This window comes from Saccopteryx bilineata, chromosome 1 (genome assembly GCF_036850765.1).
Source record: "Saccopteryx bilineata isolate mSacBil1 chromosome 1, mSacBil1_pri_phased_curated, whole genome shotgun sequence".
In the NCBI taxonomy this organism is placed as follows: Eukaryota; Metazoa; Chordata; class Mammalia; order Chiroptera; family Emballonuridae; genus Saccopteryx; species Saccopteryx bilineata.
The window spans coordinates 37,272,021-37,300,012 of NC_089490.1; the positions used below are offsets into that span (position 1 = coordinate 37,272,021).

The 27,992-nt window shown below is 38.0% G+C and overlaps 1 protein-coding gene across 11 annotated transcripts in view; it reads left to right on the forward strand.

The window, feature by feature from the left end:
* PHF3 (PHD finger protein 3) overlaps window positions 1-27,660 on the forward strand; it is a 92,974-nt gene extending 65,314 nt beyond the window's left edge. For all 11 annotated transcript variants that reach the window (XM_066253086.1, XM_066253107.1, XM_066253121.1 and 8 more), the window contains 12 exons: window positions 453-762; window positions 5,516-5,699; window positions 10,400-10,547; window positions 10,629-10,785; window positions 11,966-12,082; window positions 14,012-14,143; window positions 15,555-15,690; window positions 18,046-18,241; window positions 18,749-18,896; window positions 21,135-21,224; window positions 24,396-24,591; window positions 24,804-27,660. In XM_066253086.1, coding sequence (XP_066109183.1) covers window positions 453-762; window positions 5,516-5,699; window positions 10,400-10,547; window positions 10,629-10,785; window positions 11,966-12,082; window positions 14,012-14,143; window positions 15,555-15,690; window positions 18,046-18,241; window positions 18,749-18,896; window positions 21,135-21,224; window positions 24,396-24,591; window positions 24,804-26,932 — 3,943 coding nt within the window. In that variant the 3' untranslated portion in view covers window positions 26,933-27,660. The remainder of the gene's footprint in view (window positions 1-452; window positions 763-5,515; window positions 5,700-10,399; window positions 10,548-10,628; window positions 10,786-11,965; window positions 12,083-14,011; window positions 14,144-15,554; window positions 15,691-18,045; window positions 18,242-18,748; window positions 18,897-21,134; window positions 21,225-24,395; window positions 24,592-24,803) is intronic.
* The last annotated feature ends 332 nt before the right edge of the window (window positions 27,661-27,992 follow it).

The window sequence follows — 27,992 nt, forward strand, 5'->3', positions numbered from 1 at the left end:
ATGTTAGTTTATGAGTTGCATTTTTATCTTTTTTATTTAAAATTATTTGTTAGAGAAATGATTCTCCAATTTTATGTATGATTTCAGGTCTGGTAAATGTAATTGTAACCGATGAATTGTGATTAAAATATCACAGCTCTTAAACACCCTTCTCAGTGGAGAAATACTGTTATTCTGTACTTTATTAAGTCTATATACTGACAAGGTCAGTTGCCCTTTATTTTTATCCTCATGAGTTTTTATTTTTTGGTATTTTCTTATTCCAGAGAGGAAATAGTTGACTTATTAAAAGTTTCATTCTCTCATTGATAATTCTTTTTGAAAACTTACTCCATGTTGAACTGATCAAATGGATAAAGATGGGAAACATGCAAATATCAAAGTCAATAATTTACACTTTTTACATTGACTTTTAGAAAAATGTATTAAAGTTGTTGTTTTTTTCCTTCCAGGTTTATGGTTGGCTGTGGAAGATGTGATGACTGGTTTCATGGCGATTGTGTTGGGTTAAGTCTTTCTCAAGCACAACAAATGGGAGAAGAAGACAAAGAATATGTGTGTGTGAAATGTTGTGCTGAGGAAGATAAAAAAACTGAAGTCACAGATCCAGATATTTTAGAAAACCAAGCTAAAGTTGAAGCTCATAGTGAAGATAAAACAATGGAATATGAAAAGCTTGGATTGTCAAAGCACACTTCAACAAATGACAAAACCAAACATGCAGATGATACAGTGAAGCACAAGGTCAAAATTTTAAAACGGGTAAGCCCTCACAAATACATTCCTTTGTTATTTAAGAGATTTGTATATAAACCATCAAAATTAGAAAATTTTTCTTAGATTGTATTCTATTTTACATTTTTAAATTGATTTTTCTATAAAAATGGATGGATTTTTTTTTTTTTTTTGTATTTTTCTGAAGCTGGAAACGGGGAGAGACAGACAGACTCCCGCATTCGCCCGACCGGGATCCACCCAGAACGCCCCTGGGCGAGAAGCTCTGCCCACCAGGGGGCGATGCTCTGTCCCTCCGGGGCGTTGCTGTGCCGCAACCAGAGCCACTCTAGCGCCTGGGGCAGAGGCCAAGGAGCCATCCCCAGCGCCCAGGCCATCTTTGCTCCAATGGAGCCTTGGCTGCGGGAGGGGAAGAGAGAGACAGAGAGGAAGGGGGGGGGGGGTGGAGAAGCAAATGGGCGCTTCTCCTATGTGCCCTGGCCGGGAATCGAGTCCCCCGCACGCCAGGCCGACGCTCTACCGCTGAGCCAACCGGCCAGGGCGAAAAATGGATGGATTTTTATTTAAGATATTTTGTCAATTTTGGTAAAACCAGATAATTGATATCTTAAGAATATACAGATCTTATTTCATACCATTTTGTTTTGTTTTTTGCCATTTCTAGTCTCTAGTTTCGTACTTGGATTTTCAGTGGTAGGACGTGTGTATGTGATCTTGTGCTGTTAAATGTAAATTGTACTTATAAAATTTCTTTTTTTTTTTTTTAATTTTTTTTTTTTTTTTTTTTTTTTTGCATTTTTCTGAAACTAGAAACAGGGAGAGACAGTCAGACAGACTCCCGCATGCGCCCGACCGGGATCCACCCGGCATGCCCACCAGGGGCGACGCTCTGCCCACCAGGGGGCGATGCTCTGCCCATCCTGGGCGTCGCCATGTTGCGACCAGAGCCACTCTAGCGCCTGGGGCAGAGGCCACAGAGCCATCCCCAGCACCCGGGCCATCTTTGCTCCAATGGAGCCCTGGCTGCGGGAGGGGAAGAGAGAGACAGAGAGGAAGGTGCGGCGGAGGGGTGGAGAAGCAAATGGGCGCTTCTCCTATGTGCCCTGGCCGGGAATCGAACCCGGGTCCTCCGCACGCTAGGCCGACGCTCTACCGCTGAGCCAACCGGCCAGGGCCCCTAAAATTTCTTTAAAAAGCTTCTCAGTCCATGCCTGACCAGGCGGTGGCGCAGTGGATAGAGCGTCAGACTGGGATGCAGAAGGACCCAGGTTCGAAACCCGAGGTCACCAGCTTGAGTGTGGGTTACTCTGGTTTGAGCAAAAATTCACCAGCTTAGACCCAAGGTCACTGGCTCAAGCAGGGGGTTACTCGGTCTGCTGAAGGCCCATGGTCAAGGCACTTATGAGAGAGCAATCAATGAACAACTAAGGTGTCGCAATGCGCAACGAAAAACTAATGTTGATGCTTCTCATCTCTCCGTTCCTGTCTGTCCCTCTCTCTGACTCTCTGTCTCTGTAATAAAATAAAATAAAATAAAAAACTTCTCAGTCCATAAAAATGGACTAAACCTTAAACTAATGTATATGGGTAGTTATGTGTAATGTAATAATCCAAAGTAAGTTGGAACCTTAGTCTAATTCAGATGTAAGAGCATAAGCATGTTTTCTCCAAAATAGCTGTAATTTACAAGTTCAGTTCTTTCAGATACACCTTCCATGACAGATCTGGATTGTTTCAGTTTGCCAAATCCTTGTGATGTTCTGTTTTCCATACCTTTGAAACACTTCTATTTATCATTAACTGTTAATCACCACTTCTTGGGTACAATTTTCTTGGCCATTTAGAAATACAACTTGTTTTGTCATTTAGTTGGGTTGTCTATGTCTTGTCTAAAAAGGCATTAAAGACCCTGGCTGGATGGCTCAGCAGTAGAGCGTTGGCCTGGCGTGTGGAAATCCCTGGTTTGATTCCCAGTCAGGGCATGCAGGAGAAGTGCCCATCTGCTTCTCCACCCTTCCCCCTCTTTCTCTCTCTCTCTCTCTCTCTCTCTCTCTCTCTTCCCCTCCTGCAGCCAAGGCTCCATTGGAGCAAAGTTGGCCTGGGCGCTGAGGACGGCTCCATGGCCTCCGCCTCAGGTGCTAGAATGTCTGCTGCTGCTACCGAGCAACACCCCAGATGGACAGAGCATCGCCCCCTGGTGGGCGTGCTGGGTGGATCCTGGTTGGGCGCATGCGGGAGTCTGCCTCCCTGCTTCTAACTTTGGGGGGAAATAAATAAATAAATAAATAAATAAATAAATATAAAAAAGACATTAAAAAACATTAACATTGGGGCCTGACCTGTTTTGGTGCAGTAGATAAAGCATTAACCTGGAACGCTGAGGTCGCTGGTTCAAAACCCTGGACTTGCCCTGTCAAGATACATATGAGAGTTGATGCTTCCATCTCTTCCCCCTTCTCTCTCTCTTTCTCCTCTCTAAAAATGAATAAATAAAAAATCTAAAAAAACAACAACATTGTAAATGTTTTGAGAAACTCCATAGCCAGAAAAAGAACTGAATTTAATCTGTTTTGTAAATGCATTTGCTATCCAAGTGATTACTGCTTCCTTTGATGAACCTTTTTTTTTTTACAGAGACAGAGTCAGAGAGAGGGATAGATAGGGACAGACAGGAATGGAGAGAGATGAGAAGCATCAATCATCAGTTTTTTATTACGACACTTTAGTTGTCATTGATTGTTTTCTCATATGTGCCTTGACCGCAGGCCTTCAGCAGACCAAGTAACTCCTTGCTGCCAGCGATCTTGGGTCCAAGCTGGTGAGCCTTGCTCAAACCAGATGAGCCCGCGCTCAAGCTGGCCACCTCGGGGTCTCGAACCTGGGTCTTCCCCATCCCAGTTTGACACTCTATCTACTGCGCCACCGCCTGGTCAGGCCCTTTGATGAACTTTTGAATCTTATTTAGACTTGTCTGATTTTCGTTTATGAAATCTGCCTTTTAAATATCACTTGTTATCCCAAGACTTTACATTGAGCCATTTATTGAGTTTCTACTGTATGCCAAGCCTGGTACCAGACTTGGGTATATAGCACTGATTGAAATATGTTCCTGCTCTCAAGTAAATGTAATTGGAGAAGTAAAAGATAAATTTAAGTAAAAAAACCCAAAAAAACTTTCTAGTCCAGAGAAAATCAGTTTTTCTATGTACTTTGTCTTAAAACTTGTGATTTTATGTTTGTACATAGTGTTCTTTGTCTTTAAAATACTACTGTGATGTGATTAATTTTTCCCAAGGGTCTCAGAATGCCAGTTTCACTACAAGTTCATCAAAGGGCCTGACCAGGCGGTGGCACAGTGGATAGAGCGTCAAACTGGGATGGGGAAGACCCAGGTTCGAGACCCCGAGGTCACCAGCTTGAGCGTGGGCTCATCTGGTTTGAGCAAAAGCTCACCAGCTTGGACCCAAGGTTGCTGGCTCAAGCAAGGGGTTCCTCGGTCTGCTGAAGGCCTGCGGTCAAGGCACATGTGAGAGAACAATCAATGAACAACTAAAGTGTTGCAACAAAAAACTGATGATTGATGCTTCTCATCTCTCTCCGTTCCTGTCTGTCTGTCCCTGTCTATCCCTCTCTCTGACTCTCTGTCTCTGTAAAAAAAAAAAAAAAAAAGTTAATCGAAGGAAGCAGTAATCATCACTTGGATAGCACATACATTTACAAAGCAGGTATCCTGATGGTTTGTTCTACCTTATGGGGGTTAAAATTGCCATTGGTATAGTGAGAATGTAACTGATACACGTATTATAGGAGAATAGAACTTCCTTTGTTTAAAAAAATAGTGAAAATATAGATAGATACCAGCCAAATAAGAAACCCTCTCATCTAATTTTCTTTCCAATATCATTTGGAATGTGATCTCTATTTTTTAGTTCTCCTTTATGTAGAAGAACTAAATAGGCTATTATGTGTCCTGTAGGACATAGAAGCTTATCAAATTTTGAATGAAATGGTGATTCTCTCCTTTTTGCTGATAATTGAGTTATTTTTTTGCACATTTAAAAGTATTTTTTTTAAACAGTTACTGGACTAAAGAATGGAGTATGTTTGATATTATAATAGGTTATAATATTAATTAGGTTTAGTTTTTTCATCTACATCTCTTTAGACTTGCTTTTTATTTAAAAATAGTGTAGGCCCCGGCCGGCTTGCTCAGTAGGAAGAGCATTGGCCTGGTGTGCGGACATCCCAGGTTTGATCCCCGGCCAAGGCACAAAAGAGAAGCAACCGTCTGCTTTTCCCCCTTCCCTTTCTCTTTCAACCCTTTTCTCCCACTCTGCTTCTCTCCCTCTTTCCCTCCCAGGGCCAGTGGCTAGATTGGTTCAAGCGTGGCCCCAGGCACTCAGGTAGCTCAATTGATTTGAGCATTAGCCCCAAACACAGAGGTTGCCAGGTGGATCCCAGTTGGGGCACATGTGGGAGTCTATCTCACTATCTCTTCCCCTCTCACTTAAAAAAATAAAAATAGTTTAGTAGTTTTTTTTTTTAAATTTTTTTATTTATTCATTTTAGAAAGGAGAGAGAGGGGGAGAGAGAGAGAGGAGAGAAAGAAGGGGGGGAGGAGCAGGAAGCATCAACTCCCATATATGCTCTGACCAGGCAAGCCCAGGGTTTCAAACCGGCAACCTCAGCATCTCCAGGTCGGTGTTTTATTCACTGCGCCACCACAGGTCAGGCAATAGTTTAGTAGTTTTAATTCTAACAGTAATACTGTTTCTTTCAGGATTCTGGTGAAGGCAAAGCCTCATCGGACTGTAGAGATAGTGAAATGAAAAAATGGCAGCTAGCTCCTCTTCGAAAGATGGGACAACCAGTTTTACCTCGGAGATCTTCAGAAGAAAAAAGTGAAAAAGTACCAAAAGATTCTACAGCTGTTACTTGCACAGGAGAAAAACCTTCAAAACCAGGTAGTAAGATTAATAGAAATTATTGTATACTAATGTATTTATATTTTATTTTATATACTATCAATTTCTGTATTTAGGGAATTTTTTTCTTTTTCTTTTTAGTATTAACTGAGAGGCAGGGAAGCAGAGACAGACTCCTGCATGTGCCCTGACCGGGATCCAACTGGCAAACTCCCTACTGGGCGATGCTCTGCCCATCTGGGTTGCTGCTCTGTTGCTTACCAACTGAGCTATTTTAGTACCTGAGGCAAGGCCCATGGAGCCGTCCTCAGTGCCTGGGGCCAACTCTGTTGAAACCATTTGAGCCATGGCTGTGTGAGGTGAAGAGAGAGAGATGGGCAAGGAGGAATGGAGAAGCAGATGGTCGCTTCTCCTGTGTGCCCTGACAGGGAATCAAACTTGGGTCTTCCACACACTCTGGGCTGATGCTTTACCATTGAGCGAACTGGACAGGGTGGGAAATTTTAAAATTGAAAATATTTAATTGAGGCCCTGGCTGGTTGGCTCAGCGGTAGAGCGTCGGCCTGGCGTGCGGGGGACCTGGGTTCGATTCCCGGCCAGGGCACATAGGAGAAGCGCCCATTTGCTTCTCTACCCCCCCCCCCCCCTTCTTTCCTCTCTGTCTCTCTCTTCCCCTCCCGCAGCCAAGGCTCCATTGGAGCAAAGATGGCCCGGATGCTGGGGATGGCTCCTTGGCCTCTGCCCCAGGCGCTAGAGTGGCTCTGGTCTCGGCAGAGCAACGCCCCGGAGGGGCAGAGCATCGCCCCCTGGTGGGCAGAGCGTGGCCCCCTGGTGGGCGTGCCGGGTGGATCCCGGTCGGGCGCATGCGGGAGTCTGTCTGACTGTCTCTCCCTGTTTCCAGGTTCAGAAAAATACAAAAAAAAAAAAAAAAAAAGAAAGAAAATATTTAATTGATTTGAGAGAGAGAGAGAAAGAGGGAAACATCAATTTATTATTTGACTTATTTATGGGTTTTTTTGTTGTAATTTTTTACAGAGACAGAGAGAGAGAGTCAGAGAGAAGGATAGATAGGGACAGACAGGAATGGAGAGAGATGAGAAGCATCAACCATTAGTTTTTCTTTGCGATACCTTAGTTGTTCATTGATTGCTTTCTCATATGTGCCTTGACCTGGGGGCTATAGCAGACCAAGTAACCCAGCCAGAGACCCTGGGTCCAAGCTTGTGAGCTCTGCTCAAACCAGATGAGCCTGCGCTCAAGCTGGCTACTTTCGGGTCTCGAACCTGGGTCCTCTGCATCCAGGTCCAACACTCTATCTGCTGTGCCACCACCTGGTCAGGCTGTTTGACTTATTTATGAATTCATTGGTTGATTCTTGTGTTGTGTGCCCTGACCTGAGATTGAACGCACAAGTCTTGGCCTACTGGGACAACACTCTTAACCAATTGAGCAATCCGGCCAGGGCCTAAAATTTTTAACATTTTAATGTCAATAAAAATAGTTTTGGTGATTAATCTTATTTGAAACTAAAAACCATTACTGTAAATTCTAGAAAAGTACTGATGAACTAAGTGAGATAAAGTTTGTGCCCTTATGGCACTTGACTATCAGTGGGAGAAAACAAACAATAAGTAGACAAATGAGAAAACAGTATTGTATTTTACAGAATTTAGACAATATGAAGGGAAAGTAGAGTAATGGGATAGAGCATCCCAGCTGAGGAGAGTGGCGGGAGTTTGTTTTAAAATGGAGGAGGTAACTTGTGAGGAGGGATCTGGAGGGATGTGAAGTTGTTTGGAAGAAGAAACTAGGTGGGTGGCTTAGCCAGTCTGAAGTCTGAGGTAGGAACAAGCTTGATATTTGAGGAGCAGGAAAGCTGCTATAGAGTGAATAGATGAAGGCTCGAATGGTGGTAGAAGATGAATTCAGAAAATTTATATGTTATTCTGAATATTATGGGAAGACTTTACAGGCTTTAGTACAAGGGCACGAAGGATCACTATGGTTATTCTGGGGCAACTGGGCTGTCAGAGGCAAATAGGAGAGAAGGAGGATAGATCCTTTAGGAGTCTATAGCAGAATCCAAGGGAAAGGAATGATGGTAGCCTGGAACAGAGATAAAATGGAGGTAATGAGAAGTGGTTAGATTCTGATATATATTTAATGATAGAGTTGGCAGAACTTGCAGATGGGTTAGATATAAGTAGGTGAAGGAAAGAGAGTCTTGTAGATGATTAGGCAAATATTGTACTATTTACTTACATGAGAAAGACAAGAAGATTTAGGGAGGAATATTGAAAACTTATGTTTTGGGCATTTTAACTTGAGATGCCTATTAGGCATCCAGGTACAGATGTTTGAATAAACCTTTGATATGAGCTGGAGCTTAGAGAAGACTGCGTGATGGTATATATATTTGGGATTTATCAGTGCCTAGTAATTTAATGTCATGAACTTAAACAGGCACAGATAGAATTCAGTAATGAAGATGCAGAAAACAGAGGCATTGGGCGCATCAGCATTTAGAAGTTGAGTAGAAGAGATAGATGCTTGAGTGAGATGAGATAAGTAAGAAACCATGGTGGCCTGGAAGCCAGATGAAGTTTTATAAAGGAGGAGATGGTCAACAGTGGCAACTGCTGTCTGGTCTGGACATCTAATAAGATGGGCACAGATTGTTAAATAAGTGGTTTAGTGAAATAAAGATTGTTGATGACCTTGATTAGGATGATTCTGGTAGAGCAATGGGAACAAAAGCCAATTGTAGTGGCTTATGGAAGAATGGAAAGTGAGGAACTGAAGATCCAGATAACTCTTCCAAGGGATTTTGCTGTTAAAGGGAACAGAAATGGTGTGGTAGCTAGAGGTGGATGTGGGATCTAGGAAGTTTTTTCTTAGGAGATCCAGCATGTTTGAAAAATTAATGGGAATGATCCAGTAGAGAGAATTTGGTGATATAGGAGAAATTCCTGTATATGAATAGATGACACTCAAAAATTAATTAAACGGTGTGGGACCCACATAGAAGGAAGGGTTAGGTCAGGGGTCGGGAACCTATGGCTTGCGAGCCAGATGTGTCTTTTTTGATGGCTGCATCTGGCTCACAGACAAATCTTTAATAAAAAAATAATAACGTTAAAAACATAAAACATTCTAATGTATTACAATCCATTCATTTCCTACCGCTCATGTTCATGGTTGTGGGTGGCTGGAGTCAATCACATCTGTCCTCCGGGACAACACTAAATTTTTATTGGATAATGCATAATGTACACGGGTCATTGAATGGCTCTCATGGAATTACATTTTAAAATATGTGGTGTTCATGGCTCTCTCAGCCAAAAAGGTTCCCAATCCCTGGGTGAGGTAATCAAAAAGGAAGATTCTAGGTAGTAGGGAAGACACGCAGGTTAATTTAATGATGGGAAGATGTGATAGCTGACATTTTTCTATTTTCTCAGTGAAAATATGAAGTGATAAAATAAAATGTGGTTGAAGTTGGGGAGGGAGGTACGGTATTGTTGGTTTGAGAAGAAATGAGAAAATTGTAAAATAGATGTTTTGGGAAGTGGGAGAGCTAATTTTTCTAGGAAATCTTAATAGGATTAGAGCAGCAGATTGAGTTATGTACTTGAGACTTGTGGTCTATAAATGTAAAGTGAGACTGTCTGTCCCCGTGCTTGTTTTTCTCCAGCACCTTCAGCTGTTTGTAGACTATTTGAGTGAAGGATAGAAGTTGGCTTTCACCTGTGTTGTGACTCTGCCAGTGCAGATGTTTAAAAGAGAGAGAATGAAGGTATTAAGTATGCAAGGGAGTGGTAATAGTGTTGGGCTAGCTAATCAAAGTTGGCTATGTGGGAAAGTGAGGGCACGAATGGTAAAGATGATAGACTTAACTGAAGAGATTCTAGAATAAATAAGCTGGTAGGATAGGAGGTCAGAGTAGTGGACATTAAGTTTTTGGAAATGCACATGAATTAGTAATAATGGAATAAAAATACATTTGAAAAGTTTAATACTCAAATGACCAATATCAGTCAAGCACAATTATTTTAAAAACAGAGGAGTCCCTGACCTGTGGTGGCACAGTGGGATAAAGTGTCGACCTGGAATGCTGAGGTTGCCGGTTCGAAACCTTGGGCTTGCCTGGTCAAGGCACATATGGGAGTTGATGCTTCCTGCTCCTCCCCTTTCTCTCTCCCTCTCTCTCTCTACCCGCCCTCTAAAAATCAATCAATAAAAAAAAATAAAATAAAAAAATAAAAACAGAGGAGTCATCAATTTTGTGGTAGTAGTAAGATCATTACATTATTTGCTCACTTAATAAGTTCAGGCCAAATTTTCTAAGTAGTTTTTAAAAATTAAGTAGCTCTAAAAACTATTATCTAAAACAGAAAAAAGGCTAAAGGATATACAGTTGTTTAGCTTTAGGGCCACATTTAAGTTGCTTAATTCCTAATTAAAATATTTAAATTAGAATTTCTCTTTTTCTAATTGAGGTATAACTGACATAGCATTATATTAGTTTTAAGTGTACAACGTAATGGTTTGATATTTCTATATATTACGAAGTGATCACAGTAAGTCTAGTTAATATATCAGTTACCATATATAAAGTATATCAAGACTACTTCAGTATGGAGTATTTATAAATAATAGTGATTATTAATCAGTTTTTATGAATTTATGTATTAAAAAGAAATGTTTTTTAGCAGTGTATTGTTTTGCTGTTAAATTAGGTGCTCATGAGAAGCAAGAAATTAAAAAGAAGAAAATTGACAAAGGAGTGCCTAATGTGCATCCTCCTGCCGCTCCTACTGCCAAGCCTTCTGCAGATCAGATCAGACAAAGTGTCAGACATTCTCTCAAGGACATTCTCATGAAAAGGTAACACATAGTATTATTATAGAAGATTGATAATATATGCTTCATGTATTTGAAAAATAATTGAATTATTCTAATTTTAAGACTTACAGACTCAAATTTGAAGGTACCAGAGGAAAAGGCAGCAAAAGTTGCTACAAAAATTGAAAAAGAGCTTTTCTCTTTTTTTCGGGACACAGATGCCAAATATAAGAACAAATATAGAAGTTTGATGTTCAATCTGAAAGATCCTAAAAACAATGTAAGTGTGTTTTGTTCATGTTCATAGATGATTACACTTGCAACTTTCCTGAATACATAGGAATTTAAGCTTATAATACCGTAGATCTATAATTTATAACTTGGAGTTAGGTAATTTTCATAGTCTTTTGTTACTGAATTGAGCTCTGCTTAGTGGTGATTAGTGTTGTAGAATGAGTCTATTAAAATATAAAATACTAAATCTGTCTTAACCTGACATGTGAAGTTTCTTTCCTTTATATTCCTTGTTTATTTCAATTTGTTAAAAAATCATGTATTCTTCAAAAACTGTTAAGCTAAAAATGATACTATATTAATCATTGTGACAAATCTGAAAATAGCTATATTCCGTAAAATAAGTATCATTTAGATAAACTATTTTAAGACATTTTTATTAAATTAAATATGACTTTAGTTCTAAATCTCTTAGTAGTGGAGTCAACATTAATTGAACACTTCATCTTTCCTGGGATTTCTTGTTGTGACTTAGAGGGAATCTAAAAGCTGCACGTGTATAGATGCAAAGTCCTTCATATTTATTTGTTTTATAAGATTTTTACATAAGTGATAGCAATTTGTCAATTTGTATGATGATATTTGCTGTAGTATGTGATTTAAATATTTCGTGAAGTATCCTAACAGCTATTTTAGAGGATATGACAGTGTACAATCTGCCATTCTGGTCCAGAGGATCAGTTACTTCTTGAATTATATACTCTGGAAGCTTTTCTTAAATATTTCCTTTAGGTTTCTTTCCTGCAGTTGTTTCTTTGCTCTGGAGTTCCTTCCAAGCCTGTTAAGATTTAAATATGTGAAATCTTAAAAACATGAAAGAAAATCACATTTTGTAAAATTATTTTATGTGATACCTATCTGTTTTCCCAGTGGGTTTTGGGAAAGACTTAATACAGTTTGGGGGTAGATGTTGTAATGATTTCAGTGTACATGCTTCCCCGTCATGTATTGATTTTTATATGAAATGTGTGTTTTGCTGTCTTGGATGACAAGTTCCTAGGCTACATGGCTCTCATTTATTCTCCTTGTAGTAGGCAATGTTTAAATCATAAAACATTTGTAAATCAGGTTTCAAAATTGCATTTTTATTTTTTATGTTTCTGTATAGCAACTTTGCTTTCTTTTGAAAATGTTTTTCTCCCCTTCCCATTTTTAAATACTTCCAGATATTATTTAAAAAAGTACTGAAAGGAGAAGTAACCCCTGACCATCTTATAAGAATGAGTCCAGAAGAACTAGCTTCTAAAGAGTTAGCTGCTTGGAGACGAAGAGAAAAGAGACATGTAAGATTATTTTTGAATATGTGTTTCACTGTATTAAAGCCTATATATTTTTTCAGCCTTCTAGTTACTTACCACCCTCCACTTTATTCTTAAATTCTATCTTTTGTTTTTCCTGTTCTCTGCTGGGTTTTTTTTTTCATTTTCTCAAGTTACCAGGTTACTGAAATACTTGGTGTTTTGTTATATAACTTGTAAATCAGAAGGATGGGAGAAAGTAGGAGCATCTTATCTTAACCACATCTGCACTTAAGAAGCCCAGTTTGAAGGTATTATGAGTATCGGTAATTTGTAGAGCCAGATTAAGTCAAAATGAAAATTTTGCAGGTTTATAACCCTTAATTCAGATGCCAAAAGCTCTCAAAAATGTTTTTTTCTGCAACAAATTCATTGATAAAACCTGACCTTGAATTGTCATGTCGGAATGTTTATAGTCACAGACGTGTATTTTAGTAGTGCTGTCCCAGAACTAATTGGAGTGTCATATATATATATATTAAATATGTATACTATATTACATTTTTAAAACTAAAAATTTCTTTAAAAAATTAAAAAAAAATTATTGATTTTAACATTTAAAAGAATCTTTTTCATTGATTTGAGGGTGAGCGAGGAAAGGAGAGAGGGAGGGAGAGAAAGAGAAACATCAGTTGGTTGTTTTACTTAGTTTCAGTTAGTTGTGTACGCATTGCTAGCTTCTCCAGCATGCTGTGCCCAGGGGTCCAACCTGGGATCTTTGGAGTGCCAGGTTAGTGCTTTCTCCACAGAGCCAGCCGGCCAGAGCTAGAACTGAAAAGTTCTGACAGTCACCAGCACCATGAGTTTTCAGTTGGAGATTGTAAACTTGAAATACCTACCTTTAAAGATTTAAGCGTATGTGTGACTTAAGGGTGTTGGACAAAGAGATAGCCACATCATTCATTATTTTTATTACAGTAATGTCTGAATATTAGTTCTTTATTCTTAAGAAACTGCTGGTTACTTATAGTTCATATTAACTCTGCATGATTTACCTGATTCTTTTTTCCATGATACTTACATGCATTTTAAGTATTAAATCTCCAAGTAGATCTGCCAAATCTAGTTTGAAGTGCCAGAGGCCTTGATTAGATATATTGTACTTACTCACATACTTCTTCACTTTTCCTCTGTGTAATTTCTCCTGTTCTTTACTTTTGAAAATAGTATCTCCTCCTCTTCCTGTTGTCCATATCCCAAGTGTGCTCATGCTTCTTTTCTTGGAAACTGGGTTCCAAGTGTCATCTGCATTGAAGACCAGCTTGTTTTATCTTTAGGCCATGTACCTGATTTCTTCTTTGTACTTAACAAAGGCAACATAAATGACCAGACCCATCTTTACCATGTTTAATCTATTCCATTCTCAGCTACCTTTTACTAGTTCTTTCTATACTTACTTAATTTTATGTTTCATTGGTGAGCTTGTTCAACTGTAAATTAAACCAGTCACAAAGTATGCTTGGTTAGGAGACAACTGATAGGGGATTACCTGAAAATTTTTGGTGTTTGAATAAACTTCATATTATTCTGGGGGGGATATTAAGCAACTTCAAGTTAGGAATCTAACTGGAAGTTTTTATTTCCCTGAGGTAGCTGCTAAAATAACTAAATCAGAAAGCAGGCTTTAAATTCAAATATTATGTTTCATTGCTTTGCAAAGTATATTGCACTTCAGTTGCCTTCTAGTTAAGGTATATGTGAGATTTTCAAGCTGAGGCATGGGATCTGATTCTTATAACCCCAGCACTTAAAACTTGTCTCTGGCATATGTAGGTACTCAGTATGAGAGACTACCTAAAATTTAAAAATCATCTGTGATGTTTTTACTTTTAAATATGTCTGATCATTATTTAGGATTGTATATTTGGAAAGATTTTTAATTGTGAAGTATTTCTTTAAAATATTTCCTGCTAGACGATAGAGATGATTGAGAAAGAACAGAGAGAAGTGGAAAGACGACCAATCACAAAAATAACTCATAAAGGTGAAATTGAAATTGAGAGTGAAGCTCCAATGAAAGAACAGGAAGCAGCCATGGAGATTCAGGTAAAGATAATAAAAATGTCTTGTTTTATAGTGCTCGATTTGTGCAGATTCAGAAGAGGCTTATTGGCCTAAATTTCTTAAAGTAGAAGAATTTTAAAAGATACAAGTATCTTTTTTGTTGTTGTTGTATTTTTCTGAAGTTGGAAACGGGAGTCAGACAGACTCCTGCATGCGCCCTACCGGGATCCACCCGACATGCCCACCAGGGGGTGATGCTCTGCCCATCTGGGGTGTCGCTCTGTTGCATCCAGAGCCATTCTAGTGCCTGAGGCAGAGGCCACAGAGTCATCCCCAGGCCCAGGCCATCTTTGCTCCAATGGAGCCTCGGCTGCAGGAGGGGAAGAGAAAGACAGAGAGGAAGGAGAGGGGGAGGGGTGGAGAAGCAAATGGGCGCTTCTCCTGTGTGCCCTGGCCGGGAATCGAACCCGGGACTCCTGCACGCCAGGCCGACGCTCTACCACTGAGTCAACTGGCCAGGGGCCTAAAAGATATAAGTATCTTAAAGTAACCTAATTTTTTGGCTTAATGGTTTTCTGGGTATGTTAAAAGTATATATTGTGTAAACAATCTACATAATGGGGCTGCTCTTAAGCCCTTGTTAAAATGTATGTTCTTGGTGTCTCTGACTTAGCAAATTCCTTAGTAGGTCTTTAAATTCTCCCCCCCCCTTCCCCCTCCTCCCCCCCCTCCTCCTTCTTCTCCTCCTCCCCTTCCTCCCTTCCTCCCTCCTTTCCTCCCTCCCTTCCTTTTCTTTTCTTTTCTTTTCTTTTTTCTTTTCTTCTCTTTTCTTTTCTTTCTTTTTGTGAGAGAGAGAAACACAGGGACAGACAGGAAGGGGAGAGAGATGAGAAGGCTCAACTTGTTGTAGCACCTTAGTTCATTGTTGGCTTTCTCATATGTGCCTTGATGGGGGGGGGGCGCTCCAGCTGAGCCAGTGACCCCTTGCTTAAGCCAGCTACTTGAGGCTCATGTGAGTGACCATGGAGTCATGTCTGTGACCCCATGCTCAAGTCGGCGAACCCACACTCAAGCCAGAGATCTCGGGGCTTCGAACCTGGGTCCTCAGCGTCCCAGGTTGACTCTCTATCCACTGCACCACTGCCTGGTCGGGCCTTGAAATCTTTAAGTGTTTCTTAGGCAGACTGTAGGTTGAGAGCTGATGCAGCGTCTTATTTTTAAATATCAGTGAGGAAATAATGCACAATTTTGTTAAGACACCTTGAAGAAAGAGGAATGTTTAAGCTTTGTTCTATTTTAACTCAATATCTAAACAATTTAAAAGAAATAGTAAAAGAGAACTTATAAATTGAAATTTCATTTTAGAAAAATACCAGTATGAAATATAAGTTGATTTTACTAATTGAAGCCAAATTTTTTCTGCTAATCTAATTTTTACTCTAACTTTTGTTAGGAACCTACAGGTAATAAGTCATTGGAAAAGATCAAAGGATCTGAAAAACAAAAAGAAGAGATTGACTCCATGTCTAAAGATACCACTAGTCAACATAGACAACATCTCTTTGATCTTAACTGTAAAATTTGCATAGGTAAATGGACATTTTTCTTTCTAAAATGTTACTTTCCTTTGGAAATGGGTTTGTTTGTGTTTAGAATTTAAGTGTTTGTTTTGCTGGTGAAGCATCTACTTACTTACTCCCTGAGGAGAAGCACCTTTTTCTATGATAGTTCTTCAGGGCTGATGTGTAATTTGATACTATAGTGTACTGTCTAGAATCAGTTGTATTATGTAAGATCTGAACTTAACAAACCAGGGTCAAATGACTAACAATTAGAATAGACTTCAAAAATTCTGGGCATTATGATGCTACTGTCATTTACAAAGTGAAGCCATGAAATAATATTCATATTGTGTTATTATATATAGCAAATGAAACAATTTAGATATTTCCTTTTCTCTAGTATTCTTATCTTCAGTCATTCATTTAATATTTATTGAGTTCTTATGCCTTGCCACGTACTTTGCTGCTACGTGGAATATAGTGGAGAAAGTCTGATGTTATCCAGGCTTGAAGAGAAACTGTAGTCTAATGGTTAAAACAGGCAGGTGATGATTTGAGTTACAGAAGTACAGTTGTTATATAATAAATGAATTTAGGTAGCAGAAAGATCTAGCTTAGGCTGCAAGGTTAAGGGAAATTTGGCTGAGGAATTAACACTTAAGCTGAGACATGAAGGTTGAGAACTATGCCCGCAAAGAGAGGAAAAGACCATTCTAGACACTGGGAATGGCATGAGCTTGAATTGCATTCAAGAAGAAGGAGAGAAGCACATGGTTTGTTTGAAGAGATATTTAGAAATTAGATTTTATAGTATCTTATAGTCATTGGTCTTTAAACTTTAGATTGTGACTTAATGGTAGAAATAAAATCTGTTTAGTAATTAACATTTCAATAAAAAGCAAAAACTAATATCACACAGTGGCTTGCACTTAAAAGGGTAAGTATGATTTTGTGAAATTTTGGTTCCAGTTATTTTTATATAGCAAAAAATACATGCATACATATGTGCACCTACATATCCATAATGTATATGTGCATGTAATACACACACCCCTCTAATGGGTCGTGGTATAAAATATTACTTTAGCAGTCATGATAAAAAATTCTGAAAATATACTTTTGTATATGACTTTAAAGATTTTAGTTTTTCATATAAGAGCAGTGGATAATTACTGAAGCACCTTTAGTAGGGGAATTACTTGGAAATTTTAAGAAGCTATCTCTGACTTTGTGTGGATATTCCAGTAGAAATCGATAGAGAAAGGAGGGAGAATAAATAGAGTCCTTTACACTAGTCCATGTGGGAGATGATATTTTAGAGTTAGTAGCATTGGAGATGGAGATAAATAGGGACTTTGAGATACTCAGTAATATTGACAGATGTTGGAGATTGACTGGAGTCAGTCACTTAAGTGGTGATGTGATAAGGAAGAGTTTACATTCATATTCAGTCTATTGGTAAAGGTGGAGGATCAAGAATTTTTTAAAGCTCTAGAGATGTGGCTGTCAATTTTATTATTTTTACTGTAGTACATTAATGGAATGATACCTTTTTCAGTAACATGAAAAATTCTTTAGGTTAGTTGATAATGCTGCTTTCCATTGTTGTACCAGAAACTAGATTAAATGTATTATAAATTATGTAACTTTAAAATAAAAATAATTATATCTTTTCAAGATTAAGTGTGTTCACATATTTTATAGTCTGCACGATGGTACAGGCTAAAGGGCAGAGTGTTTTTAGACATTGTTATCTCTAAAGAAAGCTATCCATAGTGTAATAGTATATTTGAATATGCCCATTTAGTTATTTTATCTGGAAAAAGGCTTCATAAAAATACTCTTCATATATTTCTTATGGTTTTAATCATTTTCAGGTCAATAGTTTGGTAAATTTAATGATAGCACAGAAAAACATTGGTTTAATGCTTCTAGACAACTTGTTTTCAGAATGATTTAGTGACTTATTTTTCCCTTTCTTGATGCAAAGGCATAAAATTAATGTCATTTTCTAAATTTTACTAATAATTTTCATTTTTAGTAATTTTTTTTTACCCATTTCTTCCAAGTTACTTCTGAAGGCTCTAGAAATTTGGTATAGTTATAAAAATTTTGCTACAGAATCAAGAAACCTATTTTCGGTTCTAGTTGTGTTTCCATATCAGTTTGTCTGAACTGCCTTACATCGTCTGTTCCTAATTCTCACATCAGTCAGAGAGGTGTGATGTGTGAGAAATGATGTTTAAAAATTTCTCCAGGAAATATATATGGTTACGTAACAATTCAATCAGGGAAACTGAATAACTTTAGAAGTGAAAGTGAATGAAGTTACAGAAATTTTAGTTTACAAATAAAGCTTATTTTGGTGTCTTCTGGCTTTAGGTCGAATGGCACCACCTGTAGATGATCTTTCTCCAAAAAAGGTGAAAGTTGTTGTTGGAGTATCCCGTAAACATTCAGACAATGAAGCAGAAAGTATAGCAGATGCATTATCTTCAACGTCAAATATTTTGGCTTCTGAATTCTTTGAGGAAGAAAAACAAGAGTCTCCAAAGACAACGTTCTCTCCTGCTCCACGGTAATTTTCTTAGTCATCATTTCTGTAATCTTTATTATAAATATTTGTATTTGCCATTTTATACCTGGAGGTCTTCACAAACAGAAAAGTGACATGTTTTAGGAACATTTCTTTTGAAAAAGTAATTGTACTTCCCTATGCTAATGGAGATAAAAGGATAAGACTTGGAAAGTTAATTTAGAGATTTGAATGTGTTGGAACTTGACAATTAAACTCCCTTTCATTATGCTTGTCCCAAAAGACAGGAGGGAGAAAGGTCACTAAATAAAAATTGTTCGCACTTCTCTGGACATTAGTGTACCTAACCCAGCCAAGAAGGATGACATTGTAAAGCATGACTATAGAATATAATTTTATATAGTGGAAATATAGACTCTTTAGTCAATAGCCTTTAAGTATTTTGGCCTTCTTGATGTGCTAAAATAGATATAGTTGATGACTATGTAGAAAATGCATTTATTCATGAGCATGTCTTAGGCTGACAATTTTTTTACTTTCATTTTCTAGTCCAGAGATGCCTGGAACTGTTGAAGTTGAGTGCACATTCCTGGCTCGGTTGAACTTCATCTGGAAAGGTTTTATCAACATGCCTTCTGTGGCAAAATTTGTTACCAAAGCCTACCCAGTGTCTGGTTCCCCTGAGTACTTGACAGAGGTAACTGAACTTTTCTGCCTTTTTCTGCTTTATTTTTATGTGTTTCTGAAAGCAGTAAGCAAGGAAACAATGTAATAAAATAATAAAAATATATTTTCATTCATTATTTATTGACTGATTCTTAAACCATTCAGTTAATGGAATTATGATTTCCCAAATGGAGTTTTAGAACTATAAAAAAAACAGCGGTGCTCAGAAAGTGTTAAATCGGCATGTTAGAGTCTGTATGGATATCTCAGTTTTTGTTTAGCTATTATGGCTTTCAGGAAGATTTTTCAGTGTTAACAAGCCTTCTAGTTTCCCTACTTACTGCTTATGTTTTCTCAACTTTATAACAATCATTCTTAACTTGCCTGTTTCTGTGAATAAAGTATAAACTATAGTTGAAACCACAGCTAGTTAACACTCCCATGAGACCAATCTGTAGTGGTACCTTTGGTTGGTTTTATATCTGAAGGAAAAGAAAGGAACTATTGGAAAATAAACAGCTATAGTATTTTTAGTATTATGCTAAATGTGAAAATAATGACATTCAGTATGACAGTTTTTGAACATTGAGAGCTTGTATCTTTCAGTGTTTATGCAGAAGGAAAATATGTCAGTACTCGTGTATTCTATTTTTGTTGATGTTATATTTTGATATTAATCATATTCATCTCTAAAATTAACCTTTTCCATTTATTCTCAGCCCACTGACCATAAAGGCAAAAGTTAAAAAAAAATTTTTTCCCAATATTTTAGAAAGCCTAAATCATATATATATATGCTCTCATTCCTTCTAAGACCATGATAAATTTTACTTTTTTTTCTATTAGGCTGAATTAGTTTAACAACTCAATGTAATGTTGCTTATCTGATTATTGATCAGTTTGTTTAGCAGTTGTGTTTTTGATTAATAATCTTATTATTTTATGATAATTTGCTTGACAAATTTATTTATTTATTTATTTTACAGAGATAGTCAGAGAGAGGGATCGATAGGGACAGATAGACAGGAACAGAGAGATATGAGAAGCATCAATCATTAGTTTTTCGTTGTGACACCTTAGTTGTTCATTGATTGCTTTCTCCTTATGTGCCTTGACCATGGGGCTACAGCAGACCGAGTAATCCCTTGCTTGAACCAGCGACCTTGGGTCCAAGCTGGTGAGCTTTGCTCAAACCAGATGAGCTCGTATTCAAGCTGGTGACTTCGGGGTCTTGAACCTGGGTCCTCCACATCCCAGTTTGATGCTCTATGCACTGCACCACCGCCTGGTCAGGCGGCAAATAATATTTTAGAAATGCCAATTTTATAAGAGAAAGATTACATGGATTCATGATTCTCTTCTTTTTGAATAAGTCTATGTGAAAACTTCATCTTTGATCAGTCCGTGGTGAAGAACACTTTTCTGTTAAATGCAGAATTAAGTTCTGAACTATAGAATCCTTTTGATTTTAAACAAACTATCATTCTGCTTCCTAGTCCAATTTCTACGTGATTTCTTCTCAGAATAATTCTGCTTTCTATATATTTTTAGTTTGGTTGAGACCACAATCCCAAACAAAATAATTTAAAGCAATAATTTAAATAAACTTAATTGATTTTAATATCAATTAATTATACTTTAATGATTTTTTGAGTTTTCATGGAAAAAATGGAAGTATACTGATTAAAGTTTTAAATATTCTTAATCCATTTAAATGTTCTTAATCAGTTCTTAATTGATTTTATATATTTGTAATCATTGTTTTCAGAAAAATTATACCTTTAAAAAAATGAACCTTAGATTATTATAGTGATACCCTTTTCTGTGCAAAAATGTACCTTATCATCAAACTTCTGAAACCAGCTGTTAATTATTAAGGCATACCCCTGCCTACTACTATCAAACAAAAAGGAGTGTGTTGTGGGAACTGAAAAACAATCTCCCCTAATACTCTGAAATCTATATTTTTCCTGGATTGTCAATGAGATATTCTTGCCACTCTTTCTCTCCTGTGCCTGTCTCCTGCTGAGAGTGAACATGATGTCACATCGTTTAACTGTATTTTGGACATCCACCTTAAGCCATTTAGAATTGACATTTGTGGTAAAGCCTAGCTACTGTCTCTCTGCGTTCTTATGTTCTCTGATAATGCATTTCACAATTTTTTTATTATTTTTTATTTCAAATTAGAGAGCTAAATTTGTATGAACTATGAGTATTATAATAAATATATTCTGTGTACATTGATCACCTTCACTTTTTACTACAGGATCTACCAGATAGTATTCAAGTAGGTGGCAGGATATCGCCTCAGACAGTTTGGGATTATGTGGAAAAAATTAAAGCATCAGGAACCAAGGTAAGGGAAACTTTTTCATTATACCAGTTTCAGAGAATATTTTAAAAGTAAATCACTACGAGTTCTCATGCAAGATCCCCTGGGTAGGGAGTCAATACAAATTCTAAATCTAAATATATGCCCAACAAAACTGAACTAAAGCCATTTGCTAAGGTCAAACAGGCCCATCATTGTTTTTGTGAGTTTTTTTTTTCTATTTCTTGATTTGCTTTCTCAGTGACTTCTTCAGTGATTTGGAAGAAATGTTTTTGAGTGAATTTTGAGATTCATCTTGATATTTTGCCTTGCTTTGATTGGAGACATTTGTTTTAGTTATGGTATAGTCTAAGCTGCTGCAACAAAGCCCTAAAATATAAGGGCTCAAAAAATATGGAAGTTAATATTTTTTTTTAGTTATATTAGGGAGGTCATTTATTCATGGTGGTTTGCGGCTCTGGTTCTACAAATCATTCAGGGACCAGCCTCTTCTGTCTTATTTTTTTATTTTTTTTATTTTTATGCATCTTTGTATTTTTATTTATTTATTTTTATGCATCTTTGTAATTATTTTGTTGATTCTAACAGTGTTATCCTTGTCAGTCAAACATGGTCAGAGCTGATGTATTAGCACCAAATGGGAAAAAAGTAAAAACGTGTGTCCAGTTATTTCAAAAGTAAGACCTAGAAATTGTAGTTATTTTCTCACTACTTTTTATTGTTAAGATTTAGTCACATGGACTTATACAACTGCTAAGAAGGCTGGGAAATGTGATCTTTGGAAATGTTATAGATTGCATGGCCATGTGCCTAGCTAAAAGTTAGGGCTTCTCTTTGTAATAGGAGGAAAAGAGGGTAATAGGTAACTAGTAGCCTCTATCACAATAATATTTCTCTCTTTTTTCTATTTTCTTTTATCTCTTTAATTCATAGAACACTACTGCACAGGAAAAATTAATGATTAGAAGAAATTGTTTCTCCCTCCAAGAATAATAGTACCTACTATATTCTAGACCAGGGGTCCCCAAACTACGGCCCGAGGGCCGCATGCGGCCCCCTGAGGCCATATATCTGGCCCCTGCGGCACTTCCAGAAGGGACACCTCTTTCATTGGTGGTCAGTGAGAGGAGCATAGTTCCCATTGAAATACTGGTCAGTTTGTTGATTTAAATGTACTTGTTCTTTATTTTAAATATTGTATTTGTTCCCGTTTTGTTTTTTTACTTTAAAATATGTGCAGTGTGCATAGGGATTTGTTCAGTTTTTTTTATAGTTCGGCCCTCCACCGGTCTGAGGGACAGTGAACTAGCCCCCTGTGTAAAAAGTTTGGGGACCCCTGATCTAGACATTTAATAATAAATCTTGGAAAAAAAACTTGAATAAGCAAATACTAATTTTTTTAATCTATAATTTAAAAATAAGATTAGAAGTCTTCAGCAAAATTAGAAGTAATTTAAAATGCCCTAGCCAAATGGCTGGTTGGATAGAGCGTAGTCCTAAAACATGAACGTAGTAGGTTCGATCCCCGGTCAGGGCACATACAGGAATCAGTTTTTCTGTCTGTTTCTGTCTGTCTCTCCTTTTTTTCTCTCTCTAAAATCAATTAAAAAAATAAAATAAAATAAATGCAGTAATCCAAAATGGATAATCTTAAAATTAGAAAAGGATATTTTTTTTCTAATATAGATTTTAGAATTTAAACGGATAGTGTTAGAATACATATGAGCTTTGAAGTACTAAAAAAATTAAGTTCATATTTTTGCTGTCACCTTTTCATGACAGCAAGTCATGGGAAAGTATTAGATGGTGTATTACTCTTAGACATTTTGGGAATGACTCATGATTTATCCATATATACTGCTCACAAAATTTAAGGAATATTTCAAAACAAATATGAAGTGATAAAAAATCCCCTAATTTTTGTGAGCAATATATTACTGCCAAACACTTTATATTATGCCTCTGTCTTAACAAACTGAAACATCATGGTTACCTCTAAAAGAGGACAGTTTATTTATTTATTTATTTATTTATTTTTTAATTATATATATATATTTTGTATTTTTCTGAAGCTGGAAACGGGGAGGCAGTCAGACAGACTCCGGCATGCACCCGACCAGGATCCACGCGGCACGCCCACCAGGGGGCGATGCTCTGCCCACCTGGGGCGTTGCTCTGTTGCAACCAGGGCCACTCTAGCGCCTGAAGCAAAGGCCATAGAGCCATCCCCAGCGCCCGGGCCATCTTTGCTCCAATGGAGCCTCAGCTGCGGGAGGGGAAGAGAGAGACAGAGAGGAAGGAGAGGGGGAAGGGTGGAGAAGCAGATGGGCGCCTCTCCTGTGTGCCCTGGCCGGGAATTGAACCCGGGACTTCCACACGCCAGGCCGACGCTCTACCACTGAGCCAACCGGCCAGGGCCAAAGAGGACAGTTTAGATGACAGACCTTTTAGAAGTGGTAGAGCCATAGTTCAGTTCATTCACATTTTTTCTATAGGCTCCTACATCAATTTGAACTCTGCAACAGGTCTAGCTGTCTCCCATTTTGACAGTATACCTTCTTGAAAAAGCATCCATTTTTTTACACTACCAAATTAATATCAATTTAGGACTTCCTATTTTCGCTGAAACAAAGCCAAGAGCCCAGGCAAACAGATGAGTTCCTGAGTAAGCCAAATGATTTTTTAAAATATATGGCCTATGTGTATTTGAGATCTTTTCACCCTTTATTTGTAAATACAGTCCCTGTAGCTTGGATTATCAGTGGATTTGTGTGTATGTGTATATGGTAGGGTGGTGGTAATTGCTATTAATTTGCAGTGTCCTCAGAACACAGGCAGCCCTCTGTGGAAGTTGTAATATTGGAAATAAGGACATAGTATAGACATTAAAAGACTTGGGTTTAAAAATCTTATCTGCCACTGAGAAGTGTGTCACCTTGAACACATTCAGTACCATGGTACTCAGTGTCTTCTGGAACACTTCTTAGATAACTCCTCCAATGGGTCAGCAAAGATCTTTTCTAAAGAGTTGTTCTTTCTAGTATTCTTATCTGCATTTAAGTTAGTAAATAAACCATGTTATTTGATAACCAGCATTTTAAAATTCAATAGATCATTACTGGTTGAGAAATGGTATTTAAAATCAAGCTATTGTTTAGGTAATTATTTTGAACAACTATTTACTTTCTTGAATAGGAAATTTGTGTGGTTCGCTTCACACCCGTAACTGAAGAAGATCAAATTTCTTATACTTTGCTGTTTGCGTACTTCAGTAGCAGAAAGCGCTATGGAGTAGCTGCTAACAACATGAAGCAGATTAAAGATATGTACCTTATTCCTTTGGGTGCCACAGATAAAATTCCACACCCTCTTGTGCCTTTTGATGGACCTGGTAGGTATATATTTTAATAATAGAGTGTGAATAAAACAAAGTGGGAGGTGGAACCAGGTGGAAAAAATTCTGCTTTTACCTCAGGATTCAGGCCGTAGACTTGACTTGAGAAGGAAAGGCACTGATTAATAGCCTGTATAAGCTAGTGCAAAAGTTTATCCTTTATTTTAATGATTGAAAGTGACTTACTTTATCTTTTTCATTTTATATAGGACTTGAGCTGCATAGACCTAATCTGTTGTTGGGTTTGATTATTCGTCAGAAACTGAAGCGGCAGCACAGTGCTAGTGCCAGTGGCAGTCACACTGCTGAGACCTCTGAAAGTGTCCCGGCAGCACTGCCACCCGATAAGAAAAGTAAAATAGAGGCTTCCACAGAGGAAGCACCAGAGGAAGAAAATGACTTTTTTAATTCTTTTACAACTGTGTTGCACAAGCAGAGAAACAAACCTCAGCAGACTCTTCAGGAAGACCTTCCAACAGTAATGGACCCTTTAGTGGAAGTCACCAAACAGGAGCCACCAAAACCTTTAAGATTCCTTCCTGGGGTGTTGATTGGCTGGGAAAATCAGCCTTCTACTCTGGAATTAGCAAACAAACCTCTTCCTGTGGATGATATACTTCAGAGCCTTTTGGGTACTACTGGTCAAGTGTATGAACAGACTCAGTCAGCGATAGAACAAAATACTCTTAAAGAAATTCCATTTATAAATGAGCAAACCAACCCCAAAGCAGAGAAAATAGATAAAGTAGAAGCAACTGATGGTGAAGCTAAGGAGGTAAAGGTTAAAGTAGATAACCTTTCAGAATCTACAGGTAATTCGGTCCTAACAGGGGAAGAAAGCTCAGCAGCGGGGCCCTCCTCTGTTTCTCCTGGACCTTTGACGAGCCTTAGTCTCAGAGGTAAACCACCGGATGTTTCTACAGAAGCATTCTTAACAAATTTATCAATTCAGTCAAAACAAGAGGAAACTGTGGAGAGCAAAGAAAAAACATTGAAAAGACAGCTGCAGCAAGATCAGGAGAATAATTTGCAAGATAATCAGACTTCAAATACTGGTTCTCCATGCAGGTCAAGTGTAGGAAAAGGAAACACAGATGGTAATGTGAGTTGCAGTGAAAACCCTGTTGCTAATACAGCAAGGTCCCCACAGTTTATCAACCTGAAAAGGGATCCTAGGCAAGCAGCAGGACGGAGTCAGCAGGTTCCTGCCCCAGAAAACAAAGATGAAGATAATTGTGGGAATGGAGAAAAGCCCCCCTTGCCTGGTCCGTCACAAAAGGAGCACTTAGTAGAGCAAGCCAATGTAGAGGAGAAGACGTCTTCTCTAGAGAAAAATTCAAGTGCTCAGCAGAGTGATAATTCAGGAGTTGCACAAAACTCGGCAACAGTAGAAGACACACACGTTTCTCAAACAGAACAAGCAAAACCCTCAGAGGAGAGTATATTAATGCAAAATATTGAAACTGTGCACCCGTTTCGAAGAGGATCAGCAGCAACATCATCTCATTTTGAAGTTGGAAACACAGGTCAATCAGAATTTTCTTCTAAAAACATCAGCTTTACTTCCAGAAGCACCAGTCCCAGAACAAGTGCAAACTTTTCACCCATGAGGCCACAGCAACCCAACCTTCAGCATCTCAAGTCTAACCCCCCTGGCTTTCCGTTTCCAGGGCCTCCTAGTTTCCCCCCACAAAGCATGTTCGGGTTTCCACCACATTTGCCACCCCCGTTACTTCCCCCTCCAGGCTTTGGCTTTGCTCAAAATCCCATGGTTCCCTGGCCACCTGTTGTTCATCTGACAGGCCAGCCTCAACGTATGATGGGTCCCCTTTCACAAACATCAAGGTATATAGGCCCACAAAATTTTTACCAGGCTAAAGACATTCGAAGACCAGAAAGGCGCCATAGTGACCCTTGGGGTGGTAGGCAAGAGCAACAGCAACTGGATAGGTCATTTAATAGGGGCAAAGGGGATCGCCAGAGGTTTTATAGTGACTCACACCACTTGAAAAGAGAGCGACACGAGAAGGAATGGGAACAAGAATCTGAAAGGCATAGACGCAGAGACAGAACCCAAGACAAGGACAGAGACAGAAAAAGCAGAGAGGAAGGGCACAAAGATAAAGAGAGGGCACGGTTATCACATGGTGATCGAGGAGCAGACGGAAAAGCCAGCAGAGATAGTAGGAATGCAGACAAGAAACCAGATAAACCCAAAAGTGAAGACCATGAAAAGGACAAAGAACGAGAGAAAAGTAAACACAGAGAAGGAGAAAAGGACAGAGATAGGTACCACAAAGATAGGGACCACACCGACAGAGCTAAAAGCAAGAGGTAGAGTTGCGGGCTGCTGCAAGATTACATTTAAATAAATGTTAAATGTTGTATCTTACAAACTTTCTGATTACCTGCTAGGATTGTGCCCTCTTTCAGATTTTTAATGCTGGTGGTTTGCAGAACAGTAACTTAGGTGTGTTGGTGCGGAGGGCTCTGTGCCAGTGCTCATCATCCCTTCATGCCACTGTCTCTAGTCTAGGAATTGAATATTTCTAAAAGTTTTACATTGCTGTATATTCAAAGATTTGTTTTATTAATATACAATAAAAGCTTAGAAATTTTAGTTTTATTCCTTAATTGGTAAATATGGTTAACTGAAATATATTTACTGCCTCTAGTGAATGTTCTTTATATGACTAATTGAGAGTAATGTGTGCTCTGTAAGTTTGTTTTAAATTGCACTGTTTTTAAAGAAACGAGAGAAGCAACAAAAAGGCCAACGACTTCATAATCAGATTATATTAATCAGCTTTTTGAGCAGTTTTTGACCAAGAATCAGAAGCCCAAGGAGTACATTTACTGCTTTAATGTGCACTCATTGAAGGCATTTATTAGCATATGTACTGCAGCTTTGTTGTAGGCCATTATTTTCCTTTCCTTTTTGCCTCTTCAGAAACTTGAATACTTCAGCTTGTACATGATCTTGTGTTTTGCTATCCTTTTTACTGTAAATGTAAATATTTTAAGGGATATTTTGATTCTAAATATGATAAAAGAATTTCTCACTTATTTTGTGTGTGTGATTTGAAATTCGGTAGTAAAAGGATTTCTTGTTTAAGCTTTAATTATCTTCAGAATTTTTTTTTAAGCTCATCCAAGAACATACATAAAGGCATAGCGATCTGTGTGTCAGGCATTCGATGAGAGGAAAAATGATTTCTTTGTCCTATATTATAGGCTATTGATAAAAATGTAATTCTGAAAAGGTTAGAATTTTGAACTACCAGTGAAAAACTATAGCCCACTTTATAGGTATATTTCTGAAGACTTGATACTATCAAAATTTGGTACACTGACTAATAATTGTAAAACCACAGGACTTTTATTTATGAGAAATGCAT